Source organism: Bactrocera latifrons, unplaced genomic scaffold (assembly GCF_001853355.1).
Source record: "Bactrocera latifrons isolate USDA-ARS-PBARC rearing strain unplaced genomic scaffold, ASM185335v1 scaffold_253, whole genome shotgun sequence".
NCBI lineage: Eukaryota > Metazoa > Arthropoda > Insecta > Diptera > Tephritidae > Bactrocera > Bactrocera latifrons.
In genome coordinates this window covers 79,336-102,305 of record NW_017536108.1, presented here as the reverse complement: position 1 = coordinate 102,305, position 22,970 = coordinate 79,336, and the positions used below count along the sequence as shown (strand labels likewise).

Here is a 22,970-nt window from a genome sequence, read left to right as displayed (position 1 = left end):
TTAATCTAAATGCATGAATGCATAAAAGTATTTTACGATGTGTTACCTTGCAAACAGCTGTTAATTTACTTATGCACCATGTGTGATCATTTATTTACGATTAATCGTTTACAGTTATTTTTCGACGGCAAACAAGTTTAAACATTCAATCATCACAAAGCATGATGACAAGTAACAAATAAGAGGCCGATATTGTCCATACTCGTATAATTAAATATCTTATACTGTGTGATCGGTAGCAATGATCATGATCATAACAATGAAGCAAAGATACATACATACATAGGTCAATAAAAAGTTATTAAATATTCAAAATAATGTTTACCCTGTAAGCACTGCAATTGAAAACTTTTTTTTTAATATATGTATGTTATAAATTATACAAAAATAGATGTCATATTGTATAATATATATATAAGTATAATGGCAAACATTCGCGACCTAAGCTTACAACTGACGACTAGGCGGTTCTCGGGTCGAATATTGATAATATTGGAATTAAATTTATAATTTTTTGTAAGCAGTAACCTTCAAAAGGCGCGTGTATGAATTTGACAGCGGTCGGATCATTAGTTTGCGAATTATATAATTTTGAGCGAAACAACTCTTGTTATTGTGAAAAAAATCGATAAAAAGGAGTTTCGCGTGTTGATAAGATATTGGTTTTAGAGGAAAAAATACAGTTGAAGCAAAAMCTCGGCCGAGTTTCCAGATAATGCCGCAGYGAAAATCAACCATTAATGCTAAGTTTAGACGTGGTGAGATGGGTTCCGAAGACAGTGAGCGCAGTGGACGCCGAAAATGGTTCCTACCGATGAAAAAATTATTTTGGATGACCGTAAAGCGGAGTTGTTCGAGATGGCACTACAAAGATATTAGCTGAGTTGATGATTCGGCGCACGATAGGGAGTTGCTTTGTCTGAAACCAGTATTCGTTGTCGAATACGTTTGAGAGGTCCTTCTCCATCCTGACGGTCATATTATACAAATAAAGTGTGTTTTGCTTTCACGGTCATTCAGCAGGCTGGAGAAGTGTTCCCTGAATAATTTTAGTATGCTTTGGGCATCAGTCACTAGATCACCTGTTGTAATTTCTACAAGAGTATGCTCCGATCTTGAAACTTTCTGCTAGTCGCTGCATCTTTCTGTAGAGTTTCCAAGCGTTACTCCTGTCGGCCAGCTTGTCAAGCTCTTTGTACTCACGCTTTTCGGCCTCTGTCTTAGTTTGTCTGATATATGTCCCATCCCGCACGTGTTGTGGTCGATTGTACGCTACGACACGGCACTCCTCATTGTACCAGCTGTTCTTTCGCATTTTTCGAAAACCAATGGTTTCGTTTGCAGCTGCACTTAAGGAGCTTGAAATGCCGTTCCACAGTTCGTTTATATCGAGTTGCTGATGAGTACTCTCAGAGAGCAGGAGGGCAAGTCGAATTAAAAATCGTTCGGCTGTCTGTTGTGATTGGTGCTTCTCGATGTCGGAMTTTTCTTGTGTTTGTTGACGTGCGTTTTTTGCTGCACAGAGGCGGGTGCGTATATACGCTGCAACAAGATAGTGGCCCGTATAAATACTGACTTTTAGTCGTTTTCAACAAAACTATTATATAGGGAGTTGGCGTGGATCAAAATAAATTCCAGACTTACATCCACACAACTAAACAACAACAATATAGAGAAGAGATACACATATGTATGTAAGTATATAACAACGTTCGCCCATTTCCTTCTGTACAGGTGTTCGAAAATCTTGGTGCGAAGCCTATTAGTAGACCGCTAAGCAGATTTGGTTACTCATCTTCTGAAAAACTATGAGCGTGATAAGAAACATACATTTTCCAGTTTTCTTGGAATTTCATAATTATATTTATTCGAACAGAATTTAAATCATATGTTTTTTTATTATTACACCAGAAACTCCGTTGACCACGAGATCGATGTTACTCTTATAAAACCACTGACTATAAAAAGGTAATTTACCATATAACGATTTTGTTAAAATTAAATTTATTCTACGAATAATTTATTATATGGTGTTTTATCAAAAACTGAATCGATAATACTTGACATCAACTTTGATATTTCCTTGGAAAAGGTTACATCAACTTCCTGATAAATTTCCTTCCAGTTTTCATTTAAAAACAAATTCATATTATCACCCAAAGCTTTGTCGCCATTGAAAAGATTTTGTAATTCGAAAAACACCCTACTAGGCTTAAYAATGGCTCTGAATTTGTCGGTTTTCATATAAGTTTCGCCATCCTTCTCAACGGGCGCGCCCACCCATTGTAGTATGAATTCTGCATCAACTGAAAGAGGAAATCATTTCATTATAAATGTTTRCTCTAAGCGTACGTCGAAATTTTAATTTACTCATAGTGATATTGTTTTTGCCGGAACCGCTAATGGGCAATATCAGAATGCGGCCTTGTATTTTATAATCGCCGATCAAGCTGGCCACTGGYACTTTGAAGCGTAGCTCGTGCTTTTTAGTGAGATCCTTGCCGAAACCTCTGCGTAGAGAAGAAAAAAAAAAACGAAATAAAATAAATCAAATTTAATATTAGTTCAGTTTTTAAACCCCGCTTACCTAACTTTGTATGCTGTGGCATTGGCGACACCATAAATTTTATTATTGCTAAAGGTTAAGTCAATATTTACGGGATTATCAGCACCTTGCTTGAGTGTGAATGTGCCGGCATCAATAGGATCRATTTTTCGTAAATTTATCGAAGTATCTCCTAAACAACAAATAATATATTATGTATATTTACATACTTATGTGTATGTACAGACTCACCTTGATTTTTTTCACGCAAATAAAAGTTGATCGCCTGCAGTAAACAGTCATCGTCTCCGAATTTACATGGCTTCGGATCATTGGCTGAAAGATATAAAAACTATTATAAATTGGCGCCCTTTTCTAATACTGAATTCTTTTCTTAAACCACATAAATATACCCTTGTCCGTTTTAAAATTTTGTTTAAAATTAKAAGGTGTCGCAAATGTGAACGCGGTGCGAAGTTCGGTAATCTGTTTATGTTTGAAAGTATTTAGCGAATAAATTCAAGAGGTCGGAAAAAACGTTGTGTATCGTACTGCCTAGCGATTTATGAATACCGTTCCCAAACTATTCTTCCTGGACAGTTGTGAAAGACGAAAATTGAAACAGTCATAATAAATGTCTTACTAATATATATATATWATAAAGTTAAGTAAGGAGATAAACATCRAATTACAAGAAAGTTCTATTCATTGAAAACAATTCAATAAACGTGTGAGGGTAATTAAAATTTTATGCTAGATAATACAGAGAGTTTTTTTTGGAAGAGCGYAATTTTTACTTTGTGTCACATTTAATATTTAAAACTCAAAACTGTTACGAAGCATTAAAGAGCAAGAGMAAACCCCATATTACAAACAGAAAAATGTATCCCTGATCACAGAGCCTATACGGTGGATGGTTGTTAGCCTCTACTTCAATATAATTAGGATGTGGCGATATTTGCAACCTTCGTTAGCCATCAATATTCCCAATATTTCGTTAGCCATCATCTGTCAGATAAGTTCTGGTTAACCTTGCCAAAAGAAAGAGGCGGTTCGGTTCGGACGGCCCTTAGTTTTATAGTATACTTAAGGATTGCAGATTTATTCTTGTCTAGAAATGAATGTTAGTCACGATTAATTACAAATAAGTAAAATATAAGGAGCTCTAATTCGAGTTACAGTGCAAAAACTTGAGCTTGAGCTAATCTCACGCAAGTATTTATTTGAAATGTTCAAGCCATACTGGTTGACGGGTCATAATTATTGAAAATTCTAATAAAGTAGGTTTATAATAGTATATGGTATGCCAGATTCTGAATCGTATTTGTGAAGAGTGACAAAGTTTTAAGCCTTATTTGTTCGACATGTTATGCATAACAAAATGTTTTGACATACGAGCGGTATTTGTCTTGTTTATAGTAACATAAAGTATTCATATCGGTCAAAAAATGGAATTAGATCGCGAACATTTTCTCGCGGCTTTTTATACAACTTTCGACATGGATTATGGAGCACAACGAGTACAGTACTACGATGAACTTAATTTAGTTTTAGTCGTTGATCATCACTTCAAGACAAATTTCTTGAAGGTCGCTCAAAAKTATTCATTGATGCTGTGCGCAAAGTGTTTTCACATTGAATTCCACACAATTTGTCAAGCACTCAAAAACAGAATCGTGTCGATTGGTCGAGGTAAATTAAAAAAATACGATAACTGGGATTCGAAACACGTGATAGATGATAAATCCCAGATTTACGCGTATAAACCCGAAAATAAATAGCAGTGTACTGTAGGGTGTAGTTGTAGATAATTTCGCTCTATCTTGGAACCAGCGTAAACGCCACCAACAATGTCAGCCTAGAAATCCAACGCAGGATAACTCTTGCCAACAGCTACTTCGGACTAAGTAAGCAATTGAGAAGCAAAGTCCTCTCTCGACAAACAAAAACCAAACTCTATAAGTCACTCATAATTCCCGTCCTGCTATATGGTGCAGAGGCTTGGACGNCAAAGTCCTCTCTCGACAAACAAAAACCAAACTCTATAAGTCACTCATAATTCCCGTCCTGCTATATGGTGCAGAGGCTTGGACGATGTCAACAATGGATGACTCGACGTTGCGAGCTTTCGAGAGAAAAGTTCTGCGAAAGATTTATGGCCTTTGCGCGTTGGCCACGGCGAATATCGCATCCGATGGAACGATGAGCTGTACGAGATATACGACGACAGTGACATAGTTCAGCGAATTAAAAGACAGCGGCTACGCTGCCCAGGGAATGTGTCATGGGAATGAACCAGAACTCTCCAGCTTTGAAAGTATTCGACGCAGTACCCGCCGGAGGAAGCAGAGGAAGAGGAAGACCTCCACTCCGTTGGAAGGACTAAGTGGAGAAGGACCTGGCTTCACTTGGAATATCTAATTATCGCCACGTAGCGAAAAGAAGAAACGACTGGCGCGCGGTTGTTAACTCGGCTATAATCGCGTAAGCGGTGTCTACGCCAATTAAGAAGAAGAAGTACTGTGGGGTGTTTCAAGATAACCTGAATCCAATAAGAGTTATTCGCGCAGAAAACACTTCCAAGCAAATGATTGGCTGTATTTTTTTTAGAAAAAAACTAAAGATGTTGCAACTATAAAACTAGAACAATACGAAACAGTGAATTCTGAGTAGTACACAATCATTTGCTTGCCAGTTGTCTTTCAAGAAATCGGGAAAACCAAGCACCGAAGACGAATCTCTCTTTACCACGACAATGCGAGTTCTCATACATCGCCTGAGTTAACTGTATTTTTTAGCACTTAAAGCCTCGATTTGATCCTCCGTATAGTCCTGATTTGGCATCGAAAGGCTTCTTTTTATTTCCGTAGTAAAAGGCCAACATTTTCCAACAACTTTCGTAATTTCAACAAAGATATGGAAGCTTCTGTCTTTTTATCCTTTTGTAATTAGTTGCACAGATTATACACTATCTATGTTGAAGTAGCGACCCTTAATAGTGGGCTTCAAACACGTAAAAAAAAAAAATAATTGTAACTCCATTTTCCTTTAGAATCAACTGTTATTTTTAACTTTTTACAATTCTCATTTTGTTAAATTTAATTTTCTTTCAATATTTTTCATTGAACACTTACGAAATTCCGCATTATTAAATTGCAAAAAGCAGCAAACAAGCGCTGCAAAAAATCCAATTCGGATATACATTTTTCTTAACTAGTGGTGTTCTCTTTTTCAAATTTGTAATTGTTGACAACTATTTAATCCTTTCTTTTTTTAGTTCTGAAAAGTTGTAAGTTCTCCGCTACTTTCGTTCCGATATTGATGTGAAAATGTTTTAAATCAAACTAGGAGATTCGATGAAATCTCGCTGAGTTTTTATATGAGAGAAGCAATTATATTTTGCATTATATGTATATGTATGTATGTACACATATGTAGTTATATAATTAATAGGCAATAATGAGTGCCATTTACTTTTTAGCGTACTTCGAAACATTTACTTATTCACTCAATATATTTTATTTCTTACGATCAGTTTACAACTTATTTACTTCCAGAAAGGCGTTTTTTAACTACCAGTTTTGTAACTCGTACACACACGTGTATCAATGTCACTATATACATACATATTCAAACAAATAGTTGTAAATAGAATGTGCCGTTATATCACAATATATAGGGTGCTTTTTTTTATATGTGAAGAGTTTCGTAGAGGGATAGTTATCACACCTACATTAAATGAAATAATTAGGAGTGCGAAAAGTCCTGCGTTATCCAGGGCTTGCATTCAGAAAATATTACTCGGTGGTATGTTTTTCTTGCCAATATTGGGGGATATTTTTTAAAACATATTATTCTAGATTATCAAGCGTCTAAGTGGTAAATGCTTTTAGCAAAAGTGTGCAATAAGTCTTATACAGGACCACTTTATTGAACATAACTTTTGGTGATAGAATCATCTCAAGAAATCGACGTGTTAATTTGTTCCTCTCTGTTATAATGTTAAATCATCTATGATGAAGCAACTCTGACTGACCAATGGAAAATTAATGTTTGGTATGTTATTGGCAAGATATGGTCACGCGTGTAAATTTGGTGTGTAATTGAACCGATCGAATGGTTTCTATGAGATACAGTCGAAGGCTTATATGCCCGAAATTTCATTCCAACACTGGGAATAAAATAAACTCGCGGAATTGGGAATTTTGGTCCTTGTTTTATTTGAAATCCATACAACTTCTAAAAAATACCTAGTACTACTTAATGGACCATATTTAAAGATATGAAAATTATCATTATAAAAGTAATTTATGCAATTGCTTCGAGTTAAATCTGTTTTAATAAACTAAGAAAATGTGGAAACTATTGATCCACGTTTCATTTCAAGACAATTAATGGCTTTACCAAAGTCGACACTCTAAATATACTTCCCTTTAAAAATTGCGTCTCGGACTTAGGTCGCGTACGAGAAATTAAGGTTTTTAGTAGTGTGTCGATTTTACAACAATACAAAAGTTTTTGGTTTTGGTAGTTTTAGGAACTTAAATCGCTTCAACTCACTTCCGCTTGAACACTATCACCAAAGAAGCTCTACACCCATTTGCAAGTCAGAAAAAACGATATTTTTTGTGATATAATATATATTTATATTTTTTTAAGAGGCATGGTAATTTTTATATAAATAAAAAAATTACATTAACAGAAGTTCAGGTAGTTTAATAATCGGGGATTAATAAAAAAAAAGAATATCWTGTTCTAATAGCCTATCTCCAGTAGTACCCACGAAAAAAGATGTCTAGCGGCGAAAAAGATTTTTCTATTTAAAATAATCCGAAAATCAAAAACTTAGAAAACCGATTGTTATTATAGATGAATACAGAAAAGGCTCGAGGCACCAGTAAAAATTTTGATTTTTGAGAAAATGACGGCTTCCAAAAAATCATTTTTGTGACAAAGTGATACTTTGCAAAATCTTATTCCTTCGATGTATCTAATATATGTATATCTAAAAAGCCGAGCTGTCCAGCCGATTCGGTGAAATTCTGCTCACCGAATCTGAAAATATCGCTTCGAGAAAAACGCGTTTAAAGTTTTGGAATCCAAAAAATTCTTCTATATATAATTAGTCCAACAAAAAAGTTTGTGTTCCTTTTTTGACCGTGTCTCTGTTGACTTATGTATATGGACAAACTTTATAGCGTTGGAAAGGAGAAGACGTGCGGAAGTGCAAAACGTTGGCGTATATTTAACAACAACTATAGGCGCGGTGCCGCGTTTTCATTGGTCGATGTTATTTCTCCTTTGCGCGTTCCACACAATCGTATGCGGACCTATACTGTGTTCTCGTTGACATTTATGGAAAGGAGAAGGCGTTAATAAATTGTATTTTCTAGCGGACGAAKTTTGAGCACTGGCGACCCAATTTCATATAAATATGCTCATATCTCCGAAACTTTTTGTCGGCTAAGCTTCAAATCCGAAAAATCTCAAATATTTGTTCAAAAGACCAAAAATTAATAAGAATTTAAAAAAGCGGGAACTTTAAATTATACTAATATTTCCCCCTACGGGTAGGGGGGACCACTCCGGGATCGAGGGGAAACCGAATATACCCGCGGCAGGCATACCTGTCGTAAGAGGCGACTAAAAGCCATATGCACTATGTCAGGCTTTAGAGACCATGTTTTGATGTCAACATGGTCTAAGTCAGATAAGTGCTATAATATTCAGCTGGAAGTCAAATTCTAAGCTTTATATTTGTATCACAAAATATAAAGCATTTGTCACAGCTACAAATGCAACCAATAATTGAGTTTATATGGGGATTCAACTGGTAGTAGCAAATACTACAAAGTCAGACCACGGGAGCAGTTAGCCCTTTGAAGTAACTCCAATCTGCTCATTGGGTTTGGCCCTTTGGGGAGATTCGTGGTGGCTGTGGTTTACACCTAAATGCAGGAAGGGCGTTTTGTCCAATGTGGAGTCGCACTGCGGCCGGGTGCCGGACCCAAAGTACTTCAGAGGTTTCAGATGAACCTCGAACCCGACCAAGGTGACTAGGGTATCTCTATATACCCGAACCAATTGGAACCAAGGATTAAATGCAAAATGCATTTATGCTAGGGGCGCTGATCAACGCATTGTATTGATCTACGTGCTTCTAGCAATAGAAAGCACTGTGAGGTTAGGCCTTCGTAGGCAGGTACTCACGTAAACCACAACGACAATTTGTACTAATATTCTGATATCCCGTTTGTCAGATATTATTTGAATGAAATGTTACCAAAATAGTGTTCATGTCCGGTTATAGGAATTGTTTTTTTCACTGTGTCATTTTTTCACGTGTGCCTATTTTATAATGTATAATGTTCAAGGCTATAGTAACCATTAATAATGATATAAACAATGAAATGAATTGTCAAAACTCAATTGTAAATCCTGCCTATGATGCCACGAACAATTAATTTTTCTTGCTAACGCTTTCCAAGAAAATAAGGGGCGAAACTGTTGTTTTCTCTTCTTTTTGAGAGATCATCCGATGTCAGGATAAATGAACCGCAATCGAGCAATAACTATACTATACAACAAGAGCGCCATTATAATTCAATTTATGTCGCGTTATTGGGTATTTACATACACTTTTGGTGGTATACGTATTATTCCGTTCGGAATTAGAAGTCTTACTCAGAACCTATAATATTTGCATTAACACTCTTTCCAAAAATAAATATTCATTTGTTAACCTATGCTCGCAATGGTTAAGCTTTGCTTTTTACAAAAGAAATAAATTTCCCTATGAAAATAACAATAAAGTGACTAGGCAGAATTCAATGGGAGAGACCTCGTAAAAAAACTTTTTTATACTCTCGCAACAAAGTTGCTGAGGAGAGAGATAAAGATTTGACACAAAGGATCGCATTAGGGAGGGGCATATTTGGACGTAATTTTTTGGGAAAAGTGGTCGTGGTCCCGCCTCTACTAAGTTTTTTGTACATATCTCAGAAACTACTATAGCTATGCCAACCACACTCTATAGAATCGCTTCCTTCAGGCATTTCCATATACAGTTCAAAAATGGAAGAAATCGGATAATAACCCATACAAAGGTTATGTTGAAAATCACTAAAAGTGCGTTAACCGACTAACGAAAACGTCAGAAAGACTACATTTTACGGAAGAAATGGCAGAAGGAGCTGCACACAGGCATTTTTTAAAAGTTGAAAATGGGCGTGGCGTCGCGCACTTATGGACCAAAAACCATATCTCAGGAACTACTCTGATCTGAATCTGATGACATGTACGAAATATGGGTGAAATAGGTTGACAACCACGCCTTCTTCCAATATAACGCTACTTTGAATTCCCTATGATGCCTTCTCTGTATAATATATACATTAGGAACCAATGATGATAGCGGAATAAAACTTTACACAAATGCGGTATTTGAGCTGAGGTATCCCTTGTGGAAAAATTGTCGGGATCGGAGTATAACTTTTTAAGGTAGCTGATATCGGACACGAAGAACTCAGTGCCTAACCTAACCTAACCTAATTTTTCACCGAAAATATCGGTAAATCTCTCAGATATTTTCATGTAATTCAGAGGGCGTCATTTTTATACTCTCGCAATAAAGTTGTTAATAACGGTATATATATCTTCATATATATGGTTACATATACCAAAGTGATCAGGGTGACGAGTAGAGTTGAAATCCGGATGTCTGTCTTTCGGGAGTATAAAATGTTCGGTGACACCCGAACTTAGCCCTTCCTTACTTGGATTTGATTCAGTTGTATTGTTCGGTTCGCGTGTTTAAGTATAGGCGGCCCAAATCAGGTGTTATTATCTGTATAAGATATATCTCTGTTGTATTGATGAACGATTTTCCCAGAGACTTCGTATTTCACTTACATATTTACATAAATAAAGGCAATATACTAGGCAATTATAGAATCATGTAAACATAGTATGTACGTGATTAAGATTCTAATGGTAGTGAAAAATATGCAACATATATAATTGCTCAACTGTCAATATTATTGATTGGCTCWTCATAATTTACAAACAAAAACAAATTACACAGAAACATATAGTATACATATCTAATGCAAAACAACTTGACTCAGCGTACTAGTATTTTATATTTGAAATATTTCATTATAAGGAATCGTTTTGAAGACTTGCTTTGCAGCCACATTCATTGCATTGGCGATCGCATCATAAAAGGGTACTTTCAGCTCAGCATAAATCTCCTGCCAATTTTCGTTCAAAAAACTATTGATGTTGTCACCCAGGGCTTTGTCACCGTTAAAAAGGTTATCGAATTGCATTATCATGCGTTTAACTTTGCATTCAATGCGAAATTCCTTAATATCCATAAATGTGTTGCCATTCTCATTGCGTGATGTTGCATCTATGCGGATTCGTATCACAGGTTGCACTAAACATAATATAATTTAAATATATACGGTTAGAAGTAGTGTGTAGGGGCACTCACCCAATGTGATATTGCTTTTGCCCTCGCCTTGTATGGGCAGTATTAGAACTTTACCATCAATTTTGTAATCGGATAACAGTGTTAGGGCAGGTGCCGCTATTATAATTTCGTGACGGCCGTCTGGATTTTTGCCGAAACCCCTGCGGAACAGCAGTGCTTATGGCAATTCTTATTGTTATTTAGTGCAATATTATTTCATACTCACTTCACTTTTCTTGCTGTCAAGTCCTTGACGCCATACCCGAGGGGGTTACGCAGCGCGAGATGAATTGCTAAAGGTCTCGTCGAATCTTGACTGATGATAATATCATCCATTTTGAAAGGTTCTAGCTTAGATAAGCCGAAACTTTCATCGCCTTCATATTTTTTAGCGAGTACAGTGTTTATATTCTCAATAATACATTTATCATCCCCTGCAACACATGGTTTGATGTCATCGGCTGCAAATGATCGCGATTTAAACATTATTGAAACAAAAAAATTAAATTATACATAAATTATGTATTGTTGGCAACCTTTTCGAAATATTTTCAGCTTTAAYCTTTTATAAACTATGTTAGTTTTATATTCAATCAAATTACTGAYTAAAAAATTGTTAGCAAGTATATACGGGCTGCTATATATATTTCTGGCCTAGGCAACACTAAGTATTGCCAGGTGCAATCTGACATTTCCATTGGAAAGTATGACGTTTTTTAGCATAACATCACTCAGAACGTTTTGTCATTTAATCGTGAATTGTTTTATTTACAGGGAWTTAAARAATTCATCTCGGCCAAAAAATGGAATTAACTCGTGAACATTTTCGTGCGATCAGTTTTCACAACTTTSGACGTGGATTATCACGACAAGAGTGCATCGATGAACTAAAATCTTTGTATGGCTATGAAGCACCATCCTATAGCACTGTGAAAAACTGGTACAACGAATTCAATGAAGGTCGTCCAAAAACAGCCGTTGTGCCAGAAAATATCGATGCCGTAYGTGAACTGATAATACAAGAGTATCATGTAACATACCTTCAGATAGAGGCATGCCTATGCATTTCTCYCACCAGCATACATTCGATATTGCATGAACACCTGGCCGTAAAAAAGGTTTGTTCTCGTTGGATAACGCACAATTTGACAATCGCTCAAAAATGCTCGTGTGGATTGGTGTAAAGAAATGCTGAAAAAATACGATCGCGGTGCTTCAAAAGACGTTTATAAGATTGTCACAGATCTTCCAAGACGAGCCAAATCCAACGAAAGTTGTTCGTGGAAGARCACTTCGAAGCAAATGGTCGCCTGTTTCTTCGGCAAAACTGGTCATGTGGCGACTGTTCCGCTTGAGCAATGTAGGACGGTCAATTCTGAGTGGTACACCACTRTTTGTTTGCCTGAAGTCTTCGGAGAAATTCGAAAAACGAACAAGAGAAGACGAATCATTGTGCACCATGACAATGCGAGCTCTCACACATCGGCTCAAACTAGCGCCTTTTTGACCGGCCAAAGCGTCGAATTGATGGGTCATCCGCCGTACAGCCCTGACTTGGCACCCAATGACTTCTTTTTATTCCCACACATCAAGAAAATAATGCGTGGTCAACGATTTTCGTCGCCAGAMGATGCTGTTGAAGAATTCAAAAACCATGTTTTGGAGGTGTCTCAATCGGAGTGGAAAAAGTGCTTCGAAAATTGGTTTGAGCGCATGCAAAAGTGTATAAATCTTCATTGAGAATATTTTGAGAAACAATAAAACTATTTTCGTTGATAAATATTCCTATTTTCATTATTAGGCCAGAAATATATATAGTAGCCTAGTATTATTTTAAACTTTTGGATTACATTTTACACAACAGTTCGTCTGTATATACGCGAACTAGTCCCTCAGTTATTTAGATATCGATCGGAAATTTTGCCACGTCTTTTTCTGCAAAAGAAGCTGCTCAATTGTTGAAACCGCCGATATCAGACCACAATAGCATATAGCTGCCATACAAACTGAATGATCAGAATCAAGTGCTTGTATGGTGCTTCATTTGATGAAATATCTTTATGAAATTTTTTTAGRGTTATTATCTAAAGAAATAGGATAATCTCCGAAGATATTGTTCCGATGGGATCACCATAGCATATAGCTACCATACAAACTGRCCGATCGAAATCAAGTTCTTGTAAGGGAGCTTTTGTATCTGTGAAGAATATTATATCGGTGAAGAATATAGCGATTACGTGGGCTTATAAGTTTTTATTGTCTTATTAAATTCTACAATACGTCTAGAATATTTTCCTAAATTTTCAAGTTGATCCGAGCAATAGTTTCGGAGATACAGCCTTGAGAAGCTCGAGGCTAGCTAGACTAAGTGCGCCGCCTTTAAACGGGCTTTCCTCGAGAGTGTGTTTTTGAGATACAATTCTTAAAGACTTGGACGAAGATTTTTTTTCGATTACAACTATTTGGGAAAAAAGTTTCCCGAAATTTTCACTGAAATTTTAATATTTTGTAAAACTATCTACCAAAAATGCAATTTTCAGTTTTTTTCCTTCGTCCAAGTTATAAGTCAAGGTTTTAACTAAAACAGGGGCGCATTTTTTTCCGAGGGTCACCGTAAATGGTGCAATGGCCGAGTTTAAAATATTTTTTTCCAAAACTTTCATATTATTTTGTGGAAATAGTGTATGTTTGTAATAATAAAAAATTTTAATAAAATATTAATCAGAAAAAATTGTTGAAAAAATACGTTTTTTTACCCGAGGAAACCCATGTAACCSCGTTTTTTAGCTAAGCTTCATATATGGAGGTCAAAGTTAGAATTGCTTGTACCATCTTTGATTACTACTACGTTGAAGAAAAAATCTTTTTATGCTCTCATAAAACACTATGTCTCCCATACTTTTCTACAAAACTTGTATATTTGTTTTGAGACACAATTACAACAAAGATTGTTATGCGTCATAATGGACTACTTCGTCAAATGCAAACATTATTTTCACACATTGCATTGAATACATAAAAGCGGGTGTGAGAAAGAGGAATCCAAGGGTMAATTATCATGTCATAAACGTGTTGGTCTATTAACTATGATTACTTTTAATTACTMTTTATTCTAAAGTATTTATACAATATATTCCTCTATAGGTATTTAATAAGGTAATCGGTCAGGTTTTAAAGTCACATACAATAGATTTTTAAGAAGCGAAGGTTAGCTTTTTGATTTTAAATTAGCAGCTATTTTGTTTAAAACTAATAATTTTTTAAAGTGATTTTTAAGTTTATGTAGAGTTCTYCAATTTGAAYATSTAATGAATACWACCAAATAKARTGCTTAAACTACGTAAACTATTTTSGAATRGAAAATCGTTGTAAAAAAACTTAGCCTAACTTAAAAGTGTTTACTCCCAAAGATGTTTTTTTCTGACTAGCAGAAGATTGTATGGTAGTTTTGTTGCAGATTTTATTAGAAAGCAAAATTCCAATATTTATCCAAATTACGAGATGAACTATGAATATGAAAGATTGTATTGGCAAATGGCAACAAAATATTTTGTAAATATTATTTTTATCTGCAAAATTTTTTTAAATTTCCTGCTTTCCTCGTACATGGAGTGGGGAGACGAAAGTCATTCCGATCACCCTAACATGTACTTTTGTGTATGCGTGTTTATAAAACCCACTATCTATTATCAGTGTGATTTTAATGATCCAATTAATAACTTGCAACAAATCATATTAAATTCTWAATAAGCTAATTCGCGCAAATGGATTAAGAAAAATTTTATTTGCTTAAAGGGTTAGCTTAGATGTTATTTAGAAGAAATAAATGTGAAAAAGGAATATACAAATTGCTTACTATTCATAAAAGTATTGAATTTTACTTTAATCTATTCAGTCCGGTCCAGAAAAATTATATAATATTATGAACTTTTTTTTAACTTTTCTGTTTCTCGAGCAGGAAGTAAACAAGTCCTTMATTAGAGAGCAATCGAACATGATCTTCAATCTTTTATAAGAGTATGCCGCTACTGGGGTATGCCGATGATATTGATATCATTGGCCTCAACAACCGCGCTGTTAGTTCTGTTTTCGTAATTTTAATTCATAACTTTGAAGTCATAGATAATTTCGTTTATCTGAGAATCAGTATTAACATTGTTAGCCTCAACGGCATGGACGATGACAACATCTGATGAGKCGACGTTGCGAGTTTTCGAKAGAAAGGTTCTGCGSATTTGATGGAKCGATGAGCTGAACGAGWTATATGACGACATTGGCATAGTTCAGTGAAAAAATACCGGCTACGCCGGTTAGGTCAWGTCGTCCTTATGGCCGCTGTACCCGCCAAGGGAAGCAGAGGAAGAGAAAGACCTCTACTCCGTTGTGGGAGATCAGGTGGAGAAGGACCTGGCTGCACTGCACAAAAAGAAGAAACGACCGGCGCGCTGTTGTAAACTCGGCTATAACCGCGTAAGGAGAAGAACCGAAAATTACCTATATATTTTTGCTTTTGGTGCAAATTAATAAGCTTTATCATTAAATATTTTGTATATAAAAACTTAAACGGTTATAAGATTAGCTTATGCTATGTTGTTAGGTATACTTAGTTTCATCAAGGCATCTTACTTAATATCCGAATAATCAAGCTTACTCATATTGAAAACTTACACTAAAAATTTTTTGTTTAGTACAAGCTAATTCTTTTTGCACGAATTTTTTAGTTTGGCTAATATGAAAAATTTTCGATTTACGAATCTTAAAAATTTTAGCTTTTGGAAAAAGAACTTCTAATTGTTTGCTTATTAGTCCAGTCATTATAGTAAGTTCACTTCGGGTGTATCGACCATATGTAGGTTTTGAGACAACTCTTAGGGTGTCAATATTCAATATTTACGGACCTACAGCTGGGTATCTCGAATTCTGAGATTCTTACCTAATTTAAGCTTAAATGATTAGACTATATACGAAGAAAAGAAGAAGAACACTGAATGAGATTAGTTCCAAATTTGAAAAACAAATAATTCTTTATAAAAATATAAATTTTGTTTAAAAAAAAACGTACATATCATCGTAAAGCTAAGAAAAATTCGTTAACATTTGGCCTGCCTGTTCATAAGTTGACATTTTGAAAATTCATACTTCGGAAATTGTTCATATTGAGTCGAAATAAAAAACCCGTACATAAAGAGAATATGTTTTGTATGATAAACATTTTTTTGAATGAAAACGATTTTAGATGCAATGACCATATTTGTATAGTAGGGTGTCCGTTGTTTCCGAAGTTGATTTTTTTCGCAAACATTCACGAAAGTTTCAATTTTTGCCGAAGAAGCAAAGATCCTACGTAAATAAACTTTTTACGTACAATTTAAGCCGTTCCTAAAACATWTTTAATTTTTTAAATTATTTAACATGGGACCTACTACTTTGAAAAAGATTATATTCCTAAAAAAATTTTTTGCTCTTCAAAAAAGATCTTAATGATCTTTTCTATAAAACCAATGCCTTAAAAGGGGAAAAAATTCGATGTTAAATACATGAGAAAGGTAAAATCGTTCATGCACGGTTTGAGTAAAGTTCTTGAACTGAAGAGAACTGAGACTTTAGATGGCGCTTGCAAAAAAAAATCAAATTGGGAAATAAGGAAATAACGAATACTATTATATATATGTATACAAATATGTATGGGGCTTTTAGAATATATTGGCCATGCTCACTGCTTCTGTATTTATGGTATTWATACTGTGTATCGAAAAGTACTGATTCGTCCATCTTTGAATCAGATTTGAGAATCAACTACATCTCAAGAATACTGTTTGTGCCACATCTGTGGTTATATGTAAAATGTGGTCGATTTTGGATATTAAAATGATATTAAAACTCTGATTTTTATAACTAAAAACTTTGTCACATTTRTGTAGAGAAATTTTCAAATATTAAAATTAATTTCCCAGTTATTGTGAACAGATATTTATATTATTTAATTGCGGATAAATATGTACTTTTGAATGTCGCCTGAATGTATGCAAAGTTCAATAAATTTAGTCGTTACTATTTGCCTCCTGAATTAAATTGTTTTTATATCACACTATTGGATCCGCGTTGCTGTGGTATACATTTTATATAATACTATTATTCATGTCAAAACTATTCAATACAGTGAAAATTTTATTTACAAATAACCGTTTTTGTCAGTAGCGAAACCGTTTTTGTCGGTATAGGAATCCAAAGGATGATAGTTGAGATTTAATTTTGAATATGTTCATACAAATAAATTGTATTGGAAAAAATAACGAATTTAAACCTGCTTTCTCAATGTCTGGTTACCAGTCTTTCTGTCGAGTTTTTTATTTATGATTGTTTTTCACCATCCTATCTTCTAAGTTGGCTTGAACTGCATACAGTGTGCTAAATTTTACTAAAATCGGTTCAGTAGCTTAGGAGTCCATCGCGGACAAACAGCGTGACACGTGATTTTTATATATAAAGATTTCTATTATACGATACATATACTCAATTATATATTAGGAGGATTCTCTTGCTCTTACAACATTGCAGAAATTCTATATTGCAGAATCTAGTGATATATGTATAAACGGCTGATTCGGTCAATTTATTGTAAATTAATGTTGTGCATGGCTATTGTGAATTTATATATATTTAAAATTTACCTACATCAACAATTTAACGTCAAAATATATATCTGAGTAAAATGACAGCTAAAATGGGGTTGCAATTATATTTTTACAAATAAACATGGATTCTGGTCTGACAAATTTTACAGCCCTTGCAAATATTTTTCTGCGTGTGTTTGTTGTTGAGCCGTTGTATTAGGTGGAAAAATCTGCAATTCTTGCACCCCTTTTGTATAATATAATAAAATATTATACATTTGCAGGGCTACAGGAACAGATGGATTGCTTACTGGGCAAACCGAATGCGGAGTAAAAACGGATGGAGGAAAATTATTCATGTTATCATTTTAAATTGAAAGCAAATATGTCAATTTGTTTAAGTTAWTTTACAAATTTAATGAATATGTGTTTCACAATGTAAAATTGGCTCAACGTTTGACTACATTTCATACAGACTCCATTGACAAACAGACATTTGACTTTTCCAATTTAAAAATTTTCAAAAAGAGTTATTATTGGCTTTATTATATCTTAGATAATAATAACATATTGCTATGACATAATAATATTTATCGTAACGGAGAAGTTCCACCTTTGTCTCGCCAGTTCTCTGCTTCCTACTTTTGAAGCTAACGAACGATGAATGAAAAAATCTTTTATATATAATTACGTATATAAAAACATAAAAAATGTCTTTAAATAAATTTTTTGAGTACACTACAGTTTTTGCCGAGATAAAAACTGATATCACTCTACGTGTTTAAAAGAGCCATGCTTGCGTACGACAACAAGAAAATGTCCGCTTGAAGTAAAAATAAAAGTGCCGTCATTTTTTATTATTTATATGCACAGTCTATTCTATATATTTATATAATAATCAGACGAGTGCTTACTTTCGCTTATTAACAATGGAGTGAGGAAATCGAAAATCAGCAATTCCCTTATATACTATAAGTGTGGAAAGAGCGCAAGTGAAGTTTATGAACTTCTTAAAAACTTAGCATTTGGAGAAGGCTTGTTTACCGCACTATAGAACTCTTTTTTAAACGTCTACAGTTGATGACAGAAAGAAAAGTGCGCGAATTGAACCAATTTCAAGTCATGAAAACTGTTCGCCAACGCATTCGCAGAATCCCCTCACAAAACAGAGAATTATGTTAATGAAAATGGATAAATCGACCAGAACAATGTTGACACTTATTCGAGATAATCTAAAAAAAAATGTATTTTAATTWAATTTTTTTCCGGGCTAAACGTGTAGCAGAACTTAGGGCAGCAATTGTTGTGCACTTGGGAAACCAAACGAAGCTGTTACGGTAGACATATCGTCAGTTAGGCAACTTTAATAGCACTTTTTAAAGTCTTTTAGCCGAATAACACACTATAGTCAATTTGAGGCATTTAAACGTTTTAGTATTAGACAACTCGTACCGGATACCCGTTTTTTTCCAATTAACCCAACAAACACTTTATTGGTAAAGACATTATATATAATATATATTTTTTTGCACACGGCTCACAYTGCTTGCAATTACCACTCTTTCAGCCAATTCACATTCCCATATTTTAGAATATTTCTCCCATTTTCATACTTGTTGTTTCCAAATCCTTTTRAAACATAATCACTCGAAATTATTGAAACTTACGAAGCTTCGCTGCACTACAGGATATCAAAATAACAGCGCAGGTGGCTTCTAGCACGATTTCACAAAGTTTAGAAGAACGCATCCTTACAAAAACAACAATACTATAAATAAATCGCACCGCTTTTCAAAGACTTAGCTCAACTTCGACTAATTCTAAATAAACATTTAACTTGCTTTTGTGAAACTTTTATATCGCCGGAGTCYGGCTAAAACCTTGCCTTGGCGCTAATTGTCGCCTMATCATCTGAGTCGCATTTGATGCTAATCAAGGCAATAAATTATTGAAAGAATTCAATTATCGATTACATAGTCGGTAGCTGTAGGTGCAAAAAGCGATCGCGCACATGGGTGGCACGAGTATGACTCCGCAGGGAGCTAGCAAGTTCCCGGTGACGAGGTGTTGTAGCAAAAAAAAAAAAACATACAAGTATAATGTATGATTGAGGCATTATCACCTATGTATATGTTTGYCAACAATTCAGATAAATCACAGTCAGTTGATTCAATATTAATTTTACTCAAAGCAAAAAATTAATAGAGAATTTAATTCTCACAAACATATTAATATATTTGCCCAYATTTACATAAATGAACCGTTTTGTTCCATATAGATAGTTGCATAACACCGAGGTTGAATTAAGGTAATTAAGTGGTTATTGACGTGCACAAAGAAAAGCAATAATTCATAAAAACGTTATTGAAAACGTTGGCATTCAGCACGTGAAAAGTTGAAGTGACATTTTGTACCTGGCTTTGTTTAACCCTTGTAAATACACTTTCGATGTGCAAATATTATTTAGATAATGCTTAGTTGTTGCTTAAGAGAGACTACCAAAAATAGATTTTAAGTAATTTTATAATTGTGTTTTAAAAGTTTCCATATTTCATTCTCTTATGGATTTGTTTTCGATCTGCTTTATCGAATTAGCATTATTAGAAGTACGRTCTTCAAGTTCTTTTGTTTTTGGAATTCACGTTGATGGTCTACAGGGCTGGCCCATCCTTACAGGAAAGGGGGCACGAATTTTAGGGCTTTAGAACTAAACACTAAATTAAAAAAAATTAAATAAAATTTATCACAGAGGATTGCAGTAACTAAGGGATAACTGTTGACTAAAAATTTCGTAAAAAATGGGAGTGACCACTCCATCTAATGGGCTTAATATACAAATCTCTGAAGTCGCTTAAGTCGCAATAACCAAATTCGCTCGAGATAAATCCTAAAAGAACCCCTACTGACAGTGTGAAAATGAATGATGAGATCATAATCCCGCTTACTCCCCATATAACGGCACTGTTAAAAACTACTAACAAGATGGCGAGGCACCACCCCATTTTGGGTGAAATTCTTTATGTCGAGACCTGCTCGACCGATATCACCAAAATTCTGTACGTGTCATTACTTATACTTTGTCTTACCCTCGATCACTACAATACCCATTTGCTTTGCTTCCTTATYCATTCTACAGAAAGMATATTTAACAACGCGGTCGTTGGGGCCAATGATATCAATATCATCGGCATACGCCAGCAGCTGTTCACTCTTGTAGAGCATTGTATCTGCTCGAATAAGTTCTGCAGCTCGAATTATTTTCTCCAACAGAAAATTGAAGAAGTCGTACAATAGGTAGTCGCGTTGTCTTAAACCTCATTTTGTATCGAACGGCTCGAAGAGGTTCTTCCGGATCCTGCCGGAGCTTTTTTTAATTGCTCAACGTCAGTTTCACAGCCGTATTATTTTACGGTGATACTAAATTCATACATAGCGGCATAGCTGCAGCTGTCAAAAGCAGCCTTAAAAKCAAAAGAGAGGTCACTTATCCGAGGATGTTGTTTTCTTTTCATTGGTAGAGTTTAATACKTAGCGGATTCCAAATCCAGCACACAACACTATGTAAATTTAATTTTCAATAGTTGAAACTTGTTTGAAACATAACACGATAACACACTATAGTCGATTTGAGGCATTTAAACGTTTTAGTATTAGACAACTCGTACCGGATACCCATTTTTTGCGGTTAATTTGCATTTGTATTAGTGAAGATTGTTTAGATTTGGTTACTTGTGGGTTACATATACATACAATGGTATGGACAWTCAAATCAGAGACGACAGCAACACTCGTTAGAAAAAATAGAAAAGACAATTCAATTATGATAAGGAAAATGATCCGATTCGCGATGATAAGCAAAATTTTAAAACCAATTRATACTTTACTCTTGCCATTATTAATACTGCATTGTCTTGAGTCTACGAAATATACGATTCGTTGAAGAAAGTTATTAAAACTTCCAGAATTTTATTTAATATTGATCAGCTTCAAGTTTTACATAGTAGACGGTCATTCTTGAACATTGTAAAGAATTAGAAATGTCATTAACTCACGTTGGGTTGACGGATCTAAGTAGATGCAACGGAAAAGTTCCCCATTGTTCTCTGAAATTATATTTGTTCAGACGAATAAAATATAGTTATATCGTTCGAAATTTATTGACGGCAATGTGTGTAGAAGGACTGACAGGCTTAGCAACATTATCAATTGCGAATAGAGTCAGACAAATTCTTAAACCAGTTTTGTGTGTTAAAAAATTAATGTTATTGCATTATAAGTCCACTCAAACTTTGAACTGCACTTTTTGATTTTTTAGGAAGTCTCTGACAAGGCTTGTGTTCTTTTGCAACATTAGTGGACCGTCGATCTTTGTTGCCTTAAGTTCTCAACTGGTTGGAAACAATATGTAGGTTCGTTGAAGTGGCACTAAATTGTGGTCCCAGTGATCAGTGTTATGCAATTACACAGATGTAAAAATCACCGTTTTCTTGTATTTGAATATATCAATCATGARTTATAAATACCCAGGTTAAGGTGTTAATCAGCTACATTAATCACTATATGTGCATATAGGAAACTTGTTATCTAAACGTTGACATATCGATTAGTTTTAACTACTATAATAGCCATGTACGGTATATGTAATCCTATTCAGTTATAAACCGACACAAAAACCTGTCAAGAGTTAAACGGTAACAAGAAGATAACTTCACGCATGACAAAAGCTTCAGGTATTGTAATTTTAAAATCATTGCTTTCTCAGAATCTTGGCTAAAGCCTCACATTTTTGATAATGAAATATTYAACAGCGAAWTCGAAATCTTTAGATATGACCGGCTGAACAGAAAAGGAGGTGGTGCCTTGTTTGCTGTTCATTCTTCAATTCCATCTGAAGAAGTCGATGTTCGCATGYAGACTGCATAGAATTTAAGTGCATTCGTTTTTGCGCTAATAGTGGCCATATCTACTTAACTTTATCTTATATCCGTAAACCGCCCCACCCGGACATATGTATCTGTATATATGCAGCATGCTTCATTAGTAAATAATGCTTTCGCAATGGCTAATAATACTGCTTTCATGATTGTTTTGGGTGATTTCAATTTACCKTGCACATCATAGAAATCCATTGATGATTACACCACTCCTATTAATGTTTATGTTTTAACGAGCTCTTAGATGAAATGTCGGAGTTGGGTCTTTACCAAATTAATTTAATTTCGAACGAGTTTGGTATGTTCTTAGATCTAGTTTATGTTGATAACGCTTCAATGTTCTYTGTTGTCCGATGCGATCCTTTGGTTCGGCCAGAGGACTCGTATCATCCTGCTTTGGA

The 22,970-nt window shown here is 34.8% G+C and overlaps 2 protein-coding genes across 2 annotated transcripts; both read right to left on the bottom strand.

Annotated features, from left to right (window-relative positions):
• Positions 1 to 1,839: 1,839 nt before the first annotated feature.
• LOC108969476 (protein takeout) lies at positions 1,840 to 5,895 on the bottom strand. The gene is made up of 5 exons (XM_018934225.1): positions 5,680 to 5,895; positions 2,798 to 2,881; positions 2,588 to 2,738; positions 2,371 to 2,510; positions 1,840 to 2,306 (listed from the first exon to the last, which is right to left on the bottom strand). The coding sequence occupies exons 1-5, from the start codon at positions 5,747 to 5,749 to the stop codon at positions 2,005 to 2,007; spliced, it is 747 nt and encodes a 248-aa protein (XP_018789770.1). The 5' UTR covers positions 5,750 to 5,895; the 3' UTR covers positions 1,840 to 2,004.
• A 4,664-nt stretch (positions 5,896 to 10,559) lies between these two features.
• LOC108969477 (protein takeout-like) lies at positions 10,560 to 19,472 on the bottom strand. Its single transcript, XM_018934226.1, has 4 exons — positions 19,303 to 19,472; positions 11,248 to 11,482; positions 11,043 to 11,182; positions 10,560 to 10,985 (listed from the first exon to the last, which is right to left on the bottom strand). The coding sequence occupies exons 1-4, from the start codon at positions 19,382 to 19,384 to the stop codon at positions 10,684 to 10,686; spliced, it is 759 nt and encodes a 252-aa protein (XP_018789771.1). The 5' UTR covers positions 19,385 to 19,472; the 3' UTR covers positions 10,560 to 10,683.
• Between the last annotated feature and the right edge of the window lie 3,498 nt (positions 19,473 to 22,970).